Consider the following 10,620-nt stretch of genomic DNA (forward strand, 5'->3'; position numbering starts at 1 on the left):
TTAATATAAGGTTGACTGGCTTATGTAAAGCCAGGCCACTGGGTATACTGAGAAGCTGCAAAGCATTGGGAAACAAACTCTGGCTCTACTTTGTGAGACTGACTAAGTAGTCAGTGTCTTAGTTGAAAAGCTATGCATTCTCAACATTTCATTTATCATATAACCTCCTGTATACATTTGAGCCTTTGCAATTTTTTACCATTAAAAAGCCATTACACAGAGTTGGTGCTTCTAAAACATATAGTGACCTTGGCAAAAATTATTGCTAGGTGAATTTTCATAACTTGTTCTGTGAAATAAAGTTGGTTACCTGTTATTTTAATACATTTGAAGTGAGTATTTGAATATTTGAAAACAAGAGTGTGTATATTTTGAGGGGATAAGGATCAAACATAACTTTTGTTGCATAAGGAAGACTGTATTTTGAACGTTAGGCAAACCATATGAAAAGAAACAGGTGACATTTAAATGAAAGTTAAAATTAAATTAAAAGTTGATTAGATCATTAATACTTAATCATTTCTGTCTTCTGTCAAATGAAAACATTTGGTTGGCCCTGTCTTTGGGGAGAATAGAAATACCAGGCTTCTAGACCCTGGGATCTTGGGTTATATACCTCTACTAGTATTTGCGGGGGAGAGAGACGGACACACACCACACACATAGTTTATCTGCTAAATCATACATGGCTTATTTGTTTTAGCATATTAATGAAATATGACTTCATCCACGGTTTCTAATTTATTAGAAACTAGGAAGCAAAATAAGAAACTGTGTTACTGCTTGGCATATTTCTCCCCACTGATACTGTTTTGGATACAAGTATTGTATCCACTGTATTACTAGTAAATAAATACATCACAGAATTATGAAATAAAAAGGCTCAATCATGCCATCCAAACCAAGCCTCTGCTAAGTGCAAAAATCCATATTAAAGCATCCTGGACTAGGATTCATATATACTTGTTCTTATTAATTTTTCTCCTCCTCCCCAAATTTTATCTGCACAAAGTATAGATTGTTTATCTCAATCTGAGACCCCTCTGTCTTACCCCGACATGCAGCTTGTTTTTAGACTATCCCACAAGCCTTCCTTAATTGATATCAATGTCAACTATTGGAAATTTTTGTTCTAAAATATACAGTACTTGCTTAAAGGATAAAAGAGAGCAATGAACCTCAGAAAAAAAAATGCCCCTTCTTACCTGTAAAATTGCAGCATGCAGCCTGTGATAGCCATTCCTCCAGGGACTTGAAATGACATTCTCCCTATTAAATTCATTTTCTCCCCTGAGTCGGGATGGAAAGCTGAGTCATAAAGCTTCTTAGCGTAGAAAAGCTGTTCCTCACTGGTTCCAGGGGGGACTGAACCTGCCCTAGAGGTGCAAAAAAGAAATACCTTCTTAGTTTTATACCTCTTAGTGATTTCAGTATATAGCACATGCCTCTTTAAAATGGTGCACTGGAGCTTCAGAAGACACTCTCTCTTGAAACAAGCGTGAGTGCAGGTTGGGGGTCTTAACATTCAAATTTGTTGTATGCCAAAGCACCTCAATGCAATCTACAATGCGCAGAGCTGTACGCAAGAAAATGAAGAAACTCTGATACTCAAGGCAGAAAATCTAAACTCCACACAATTAGCAGAAGTAAACCAACAATATTACCCTTTTGGATGATTAAATCTTCAAATTGCATCAAATCAGGTGCTTGAAGCAGCTGTCTTATTCTGTCTAGTAAATAGGGCTGGTTCTGTTTGTATAATATTATGCACAACTCTGCCTTGCATTTCAATTCACAAGAGTGTGGGATTTCAATACATGTAGATTTAATTTTCTAGTAGTAAGCTCCAGGCAGAGAAATCCTTTTGTTATGAAGGGTTTTCTTTTGTGAAAGAGTCTGTTCTCAGAAGAGGTTTGAGTATCCATTTAAGAATTATCACCACCCAATGGCAATGACGAGAATGAATATTTTTAACAAGAATGAATATTTTTTTAATTAATATTTTTTATTTATCTATTTATATTAACTTATTTGCTGTTCATCTCGCCCAGAGACATTATCATTACTGTTGGTTAATGTTCCACAAATAAATGCACATAATCATGTGAAGAAAATGAAAAAAGGGGAAAAGATAACAGAAAAAAAATTAAAAAACAGGTTTAAAACAAATTAAAGTTAAAAATGAGAAAAAAATAATAAAAACATTAAGTCCTAAATTCTGTTTAATTGTAATTGATTGATTATACTGAAAAACTTATAAAAATTGGAATTGGTTCTAACTACTGGTTTTACCTCAATTATTTCCCCTTTTTAAAGAAGTACTGTCAAGTTTCTGTATTTGACTAAATTTATATGATGTCACACAACAAGGCAAACATCCATTCTTGATGTATGTTATTCATTTTGTCACTAATGTGTATTTGTCAAATTTGGTTTTCTAGTCTGTAACTGTCGATAAAGTGTCTCTTTTATAGTAATGGATCAAATTTGTCTTTGCAATTGTCATCACGTCTGATTAATATCTTAGTTTTATTGATACATTTGAACAGATGCAACTCTTAGTTTTTATAGGTTCCAAATTTGATTGATATTATTCAGCAACCTCCCAGTTGGCTACCTGCAGTTCTCTACAATTGTCTTCGCTGAATCCAACGTTTGCTCTGACACCAGCAGCGTCCGTGGATCTGTGATGTTGAAAAAGTGCTTTACACGCCCCCAAAAAGTATTCTGGTCCCAGCGAGGGGCATCAATATTAAACTTGGCAATACTTGCCATTGTTCACTGCAGAGGGAATACAGAAGAAAGGACAACTTGTAAATCAACACTGTAGCTCTCTGCTTTTTTTTGCCAAGCTGTTACCCCAAAATTGTGAATTACTTTTTAAAGACTGTAAACAAAGGAAGAATGTACCTGTTAGCATTTTGTCCTACTGATTTATCAATTCTTTGCCCCACAGATTTGTGTGAAGAGAAGATGAGAATTTTGCTTGCTAAGCGAAACAGAGGAAGGCAGCAAAAGACAGCTGGTGAATTTAGCTGCTGCACCCTCCAAAAAAATATTTACAAGGCTTGCCACTTGTCCAGAACAAATGAACCAGATCTATTTAGTATGCACAGCCAGCATTTAGTCACAATTTCATACTACAAAAATTGGATTTAGCAATTTTTTGAATCTATAACACATCAATATAGTTTTTTACAAAACACAATAGGTTTTTGGTTGTTAAAGGAAAACTGCAAATAAAACATATACAAAAAAACCACAATAGGTTAAAAAAACACGATAATTATACTATACAAACTATTCTAATACTGTATGTAAGAAACATATGTACTTGAATAATTGCATTAAATAATCATGTCAAATTGTAACTATTTATTGTTACCATAGTGTACTTATATATTTTCTTTTCTTCGTGGTATTTTTCACTTTTTAAAAAAATTCTATGTTTTTTATTTGTTTAATAATAGAAGTATAGTTATTTTGGGTTTTTTTCTGTTTTTGTCACTAATTTAAAAAGCAATAAAATAAAAAACAAACAATTACCTAGGAATTTAGTTTCAATATGGTGGACACAAAGATTCTGGAAAATCCAAGAGCTTTTTTTTTTTTTTGCACCTAGATAACAGGATCCCATCAGGTATGAGCTTGATAGATAAGCCAAGATCAGAAAATGGCCCAAAGATGGATAATTCTCATAATCTCAATTTTAATGGACATTTGAAATATTGTAATTGATAAAGAAACTTCTGAAAGGATTGGAAATTATGTGTAAAAGCCAATTACTAGCTCATATGATGTTTGTTCAACCTATGAACTTTGATATTAACCGAATCACAGGGTGTATGTTCAGTCATTCAAAAATACTATCCACTCAAAGCAGGGGAGATTTTTATTGGCCTGTTTTCTCCATAATGGGTTCTTAGTCCAAATGGAAATCTTCAAAATTAGTGCAGTGTTAAAACAGATCATAAATGTCATCCTATAGGCCTATAAGTAGTCTGTTACTGGTTGGTGTCTTCAGCAAACATTCAGTAATGCAACCCACATCCATTCTCTGAAGTCCTAAAAATTCTAAGAACTGAATGCAGCAAACTAAGAATGTTTTTTTGAGCTCCAAATTGTTATGTAGATTTGGACAATGGCAGTAATGCTTAACATTTTTATATAGTCCCCCTTTTCCCCTAATCTATCTCAGCTAATATCCTACAATGATCAATGCCTTCTTCTAGATTATCGTAACTTGTGCTGGATATGGGTTGGCCCTGAAAAAATATTTAGAAACAATAATGCAAGCAGCACTTGGTATGCATGTTAAAATGAGTCCTGAAATAACTCGATTGAATTCCAATTTATTTCCAAATTTCTCTGAGTTGCTTATTCATACCTGTATACCTTGGACCAGGTTATCTTGAAAACCAGTCATGCCAACGCCTGCATTATGCACTGAAGATTAGCTTTTATGTCCCATATCTGAGAGACTCATAATTTCAGGGACAGGAACTTTCAGTTATAATTATACTTAAAATTCGCAATATGTGGAATTTTTGAAAGTACAGTTTGCTGAACAAGCATCAGGGTGGTTGTTTTGCCTGTAATGTGGATTCACACAACACATTTTGCCAAAAGCAGATACATCATATTATTGGTGACCTTTGCAGGTTTGAGTTTAGGAAGTTTTTCCCCAGAGAGGCAGGCTGGCTCCCTCAGTGTGGATGACAGGTTAAAAACTATAATGTTTTGCCAAAATTTTAATAATTATTGCCATTTCTTCAATTTAAAAGGCTTTTAATGTAATGTATTCATTAAAACATATTGTAATATTTTTATTGTCTTTTACTGGGTTTTTAGTTTTTGTTAACTATTACATTTTATTCTTATGAATTTTCCTTTAAATGATTTCAAAAGAATGGGGAAAATTGAATCTGAATAATATATTCAAAAAACAGAGGTAAACACCCGCAGTGCTATTTAAATAATGTTTCTATCGTCAGGGGTTGTACACCTTTGGACTGTAGAGCTGTTTTAAAGATGAAGCATTGCTGAAAATATACTAATATCTAACACCACTTTTTTTTAATTGCTAGAAGCTTAGGTATTCCAGTTCTATGTGCATCCCCCAAATATGTCATTATTGAAAACACCTGATTATAAAAGAGAGAGAGAAGTCTTTCACAATTTTGCATCTGCCCAATTCAGAAAAAACAACTCTTAAGAAAACTCACCTCTATTTTTGTCATAACCAGAATGAAGACAAGATCTTTTAACAGAGAGATAGAGAGATAAGGGGCAGGTATTTGCTTATGGTGTTTCAACCATATCTCTTTTGTTTGTTTCAAGGAAAAGCAAGCTAAAATAAAATATTGATGCAATGGAGTTCTTAAAACAGAGGAACTTTTCAATACTAATTTTTAACTTATTAAAAAACCAACATGCAAAATGTTTAAGCTTTCCTCCAGACAAAGGTGTTCAAGACTAGCAAAATAATTTAAAAATTGTCTGCAGCACCAAGCTTACTGTCTATGAAGGAAGCACTACTTATCTTGCTAAGCCACAGTTTATAAATCACAAAGGCAGGGTTCACAAATAAGCAGAGAATAGCCCTTCTCTGCCTGAGGCTGTAGAGACCTGCCACCAATCAAAACACTGCTTGTGCAGCAACTGATCAAGACTGACAGGGTAAGCCACTAGTATATGAAAATAAAAACAAACTCCACTCCCTTCTAGTACTGATGATGTTACCTACTTTGGTAATAAAACATCTGCGAGAAAACCATAAAGCTCAGAGAGCACCAAGGACCCCACAGTTCAACCTGAGCTACAAATATTCTCTTCTATCGATAAACACTTTTTGGTTAGAAAGACTCAGAGCCTGCCGTATGTGAGATGGCTCCCAATGGATTTCTTTCTAAATTTTGATATGATTTCTGTAAATAAGGAATGTAGAATTATAATGGCTGAATATCTGATCCTTCATACATAAAAAAATACAAAGCTAAGGGATAAAAAAATAAACAGATTTAAAAAAAAGAAAAGGCTCAGGATAGAAAAAGAGTAAACGTGTAAGTAAGAAAGAGGAAAAGAAAAACCACAACTGCTAAGGAAACCACAATTGATTTATTTAATTGCACCAAACTCTAAATAAAAAAGGAATGGAAAATCCTAAGCTCTAGTGTAGACTCATGTTTTTCAACTTTGGCAACTTTAAGGTGCATGGACTTCAATTCCCAGAATTCCCAAGGCAGCATGAAGTCCACCCATCTTAAACTCTTGGGGATCTCGCAAACTTGGAAGGTCTGACTGAACTTTTAAAAAAACTGGTAGTCACATGGTCTTCTTTTGTTGCCCTGCATGCCAGAGAACAGAGCTGGAAAGCAGGTCAATGAGGGAATTGTGGTTGCTCTGGGATGAGGTGGAAGTGCGGATTTTGCATTATGATGGCTCTGGGATTGGGTAGAAGTGAGGATTTTGCATTATCATTGCTCTGGGATGGGGTGGGAGAGAGGATTTTGCATAATCCTCACTTCCACCCCATCCAGAGCAATGATAATGCAAAGTCCTCACTTCCACCCCATCCAGAGCCATCATAATGCAAAATCCTCTCTCCTACCTCATCTGAGAGCGTGATAATGCAAAATCCTCACTTCCACCCCATCCCAGAGCAACCACAATTCCCTCACTAACCTGCTTTCCAGCTCCATTCTCCTGTGTTCAGAGCAACAAAAGAAGACCATGTGACTACCATTTTAAAAACATTTCAGTCAGACCTTCCAACTTCACGAGATCTTTCCCACCCGCCCCATGAAGTTGTAAGGACTGACTGAACGTTTTTTAAACTGGTAGTCACATGGTCTTCTTTTGTTGCCCAGCATGCCAGAGAATGGAGCTGGAAAGCAGGTTAGTGAGGGAATGGTAGTTGCTGCAGGATTTTGCAGGAGGCTGTCCAGGCCAAAACGGGCTGCAGGGGAAGGGCAGCCTCCCAGCTGATCAGCATGGCCGGTTCATTCTCCGACTCCCAGCTGATCAGGCATGCCCCTTCAGCCTCCCCACCCTAAATGGTAACCCTTGTGGGCGGGGCGGGGCCAGCCAGTGGTGGGATCAACTGGTTTGCCCAACTACACAAAAAATTAACAACCAGTTTGGCTGAACTAGTGGAAACTGGCTGAATCCCACCACTGCCTATACTCCTTACCTACATGGGAGAATTTCTGGCTGTTCAACACAATGTAGTATATAAATAAATAAGATTATTCTGTTTACAATTGCATAAGCACATTTCATTGATTTACTGGCACATTTGATATAAACCTGTAATTTTAGTTAAAATACTTGCTAACGTGGGATACTATTTAATAGTCACCCATTCTAAACCACGATGTGCGAAAAGTCACCACTGAAAGTTTTATTAGACATTTTTCTATTAAATTCACAAACCAATTTGAGACAATATTCTTTATATTGTTTATTACCAGCTGAACAGTCTTTGAAGCACAGATGAATAAGCAGATAAAATGAACAACTTTTCTTCTGCTCTTATTTTTTAATGAACACTTGAATGAACTTTGACAAAACTTAGTTTTATTTTGTTGTGTATAACACTTTACTCTGTCCGATGTCCCTCCTGCTATATTGCATCAATACCACTTTGGCTGCAAAATCCAAGTTGGAACAAGCTAATATATGGGCATAACAGATTTCCCATACAAAGCAGTTATGATAACAGGTAATAAAAGGATTTAGAGTGCTATGCTCGGATGAAAAATAAGGTCATATTTTACTCCAATTCAACATCTTAATCACAAGTTACTCCATATAATCAAGAAAACAAAAAAAAAGATGATAGGGCAGAACATGCTAATTTTGTTTTTGACATGGTTGGAAGAGTAATACCAAGAGCAGCTACAATATCAAGAATGTGGGAAAGATTTGTAATTTTACTGTGGTGAAAAAGCAAAAAATTTCACTTAAAATAAAGTGTAGCCTTTTTTTTAATATTCTGAATTTTTCCTAATGCTCGCAATAAACTATACTACATTTGTGTGAAAGTTCTGAGTTCTTTAGTGTGTCATTGTGTTTAGAATCAGGACAACGGAAAACAAAAATACCCTCTTCAACCAGAATATATGTAAGATTTTTAAATAATCATAGTAAAAATGTGCAAAACTGTTTACAGGCAGTTTAAATTGAGTTACCTTATTCAGCAAGTGTACAGGCTGACTTTTTGTTACAAAATAATTAGTTCTCAAAAGACTAGGGCAAAACAGAACTAAATGCCCTTGACTGCTAAGTAAATATTCAACTTCTTTTGTTAATGGACAGCACACTCTTAAAACTATCGGTACAGAGCTCCAGAAATCAACATAGAGGACTTTGACCACAGGACTGAAAACTGATGGAAAGAGGGGAGAGCACTGAGAGCAGAAAGGAAGCACTTATTATTTTTTAGAGACGAAAAATTAAAACAATGACAGACACATAATTATTTAATTATATCACATTTACATCTGTAAAATAAATTGGAATATCACAAACCAGAAAGGATCTCCTTACTGCAAACCCATATTTGGATACTATACATAGACTGATATCCAATTTGTACATGGGACTGAGAACTAAAATACTAAAAGCTATATGGTTTGCATCACCAACTGTAGATCTCCTATTTATGGGGCTGAGCAAATCCTTCTCCAGATTCAATAATTCCCACAAATGGGAGCTTACCATACATTGACTAGGTTTGCTCAATACATTACCTAAGGTAATTTACCTAAGGTAATACCTAAGGTAATTTATGGCTCAGTGTTGCATGGAACCTGACATTTTAAACCATAATTTGATTTAGGGACAGTATTTTATAAGAACACAACAACTATGTTTTTATGTCCAGTATATTATTTTGAATCCAGTTGGCAAATTGGAAGATGGTGCTTGAGAATATGTACAGTACCTGGTTAAGTGCCAAAGAGGAATTCTACTCAGTCAAAGGTAGATTGTCAGCAATGGTGGTTAATCTATAACCAGGATCAAGATGTTTTGAGGGATCTGAAAATACACATAAAATCTACTTAAACACCCCAATTCCATCTTGGAATTTGGTCAATGAATCTGTCCGTACAAAATGTACAACTTCACCCCCTTTGGCTATAGAAATAACTTTTCATACAGGTTTGAACTCAAGAACAACCAAGTACTTCTAGTTGTAGTTGCATGTATGTAAAATACGAAGAGTTTCTGACAATCTTAAAGTATTCCTTTCTTATGCCAGGAACAATATGTTAGAAAGAAATTGTTCTCATATTTATTTTTATTTAAGAAATAAAACACACATTGAGTAGCATAAAAATTATAGGCAATTTTCCTGGAGTAGCAATGTTAACATTCATAACTTAGGGCACAATCTGAAAACATGTAACATAGAAATGTGCTGACGTTTAAAGAAGTCTGGTAAATATCCAGATGAAAAAGAGGTCCTTGGTGCTTTCTGAGCTTGGTTGTTTTGTTTGCAGAAGTTTCATTACCCAAAATAGGTAACATCGTCAGTGCTAGCAGAAACCTCTGCAAGAAAACAACCAAGATTAGAGAGCACCAAGGACCAACCCATCATTTCAACCCTGAGTTACAAATATTTTCCTTTAGGATTTGGGGACCTGACGTATGCTATTTGGGGGAACAAATGCAGGCTATAAGTAAAGCTCTGTTTAACATTAATATGTACTACTACTACACATTCATTAGCTATCACAGCTGTATAAACCTGCTGTATTCAGATAATGTACGTAATTATGGAGAAGGCAAAAAAACAGGACAGCTCAGTTGATCTGCTGAATATATACGGCAGGCAGGCCATTGCTTGTGTGCTCAAAACCTTCACATTACTTTGAGATTTATCTTCAAAGCAATACCGGCATGAATCATTTACCACTCAAGACCTGGCTTGATTTTACATCTTTCCCATTCGAAATGGCTCCTTCTACAACAATCTACCTTAAAAGCCCTTAAGTCATTTATTCCCCCTCCAGTTCTTATATTCGCTGAACCTAAGTGACTGACAGTAATTTCCTAAATTTATGTCCTCAAGTTATGGGTTGCTGCAGTCCAACACAACACCGAGTTCCGGAAGATGAGCGTTAATCGTTCCCTGCAACCAATGCATTTACTTAAAGCAGAAAGTTTGTAAAAGTCAACCTGGAGTTTGGGTGGCCATCATATTTCTCTGCTGAGTAGGACTCTGAATTCCCTCCTGACATTGCCACCACCCCATGCCACTCTTTTACTCCTAGCTATCAGAAAACCCTGAAGCCACTTTTCCACTAATGCCAGAAGCGAGCCTTTTGTGTCCCTTCTGATCCCCTCCTCCCTTGCCAGATTGAAAGACAAGCACTTATTCCGCAATCTTTCTAGTTCAAACTCCTACCTGTAACTCGCCAAACACCACTCGGCAAGACACACACGCCTCCCCCTTGAAAGCACATGGATAATAACTAATTTCCCCCCATCTCTCCGCCCCCTAATAGTTGGGACGCGTGGCCCTTCGCAACCAATCCAAAGACTCTTCACCCAAGAAAGAATGAGCTGGTCCCTCGTTTAAGCCGCATGCGCTGAACCGAACGTGCTTTTTAA

The 10,620-nt window shown here is 36.0% G+C and overlaps 1 protein-coding gene across 2 annotated transcripts in view; it reads right to left on the minus strand.

Annotated features, from left to right (window-relative positions):
- Positions 1-10,585, minus strand: part of SFXN2 (sideroflexin 2) — a 35,329-nt gene extending 24,744 nt beyond the window's left edge. Inside the window, exons 1-4 of one of the 2 annotated variants that reach the window (XM_026704688.2) lie at positions 10,415-10,585; positions 8,948-9,042; positions 2,618-2,781; positions 1,206-1,376 (exon numbers count right to left, since the gene is read on the minus strand). In XM_026704688.2, coding sequence (XP_026560473.1) covers positions 1,206-1,376; positions 2,618-2,775 — 329 coding nt within the window. In that variant the 5' untranslated portion in view covers positions 2,776-2,781; positions 8,948-9,042; positions 10,415-10,585. The remainder of the gene's footprint in view (positions 1-1,205; positions 1,377-2,617; positions 2,782-8,947; positions 9,043-10,414) is intronic. The other variant, XM_026704689.2, reaches the window with a different exon arrangement.
- Between the last annotated feature and the right edge of the window lie 35 nt (positions 10,586-10,620).

This window comes from Pseudonaja textilis, chromosome 4, assembly GCF_049901715.1.
Source record: "Pseudonaja textilis isolate UNSWEBS1 chromosome 4, rPseTex1.2, whole genome shotgun sequence".
NCBI lineage: Eukaryota > Metazoa > Chordata > Lepidosauria > Squamata > Elapidae > Pseudonaja > Pseudonaja textilis.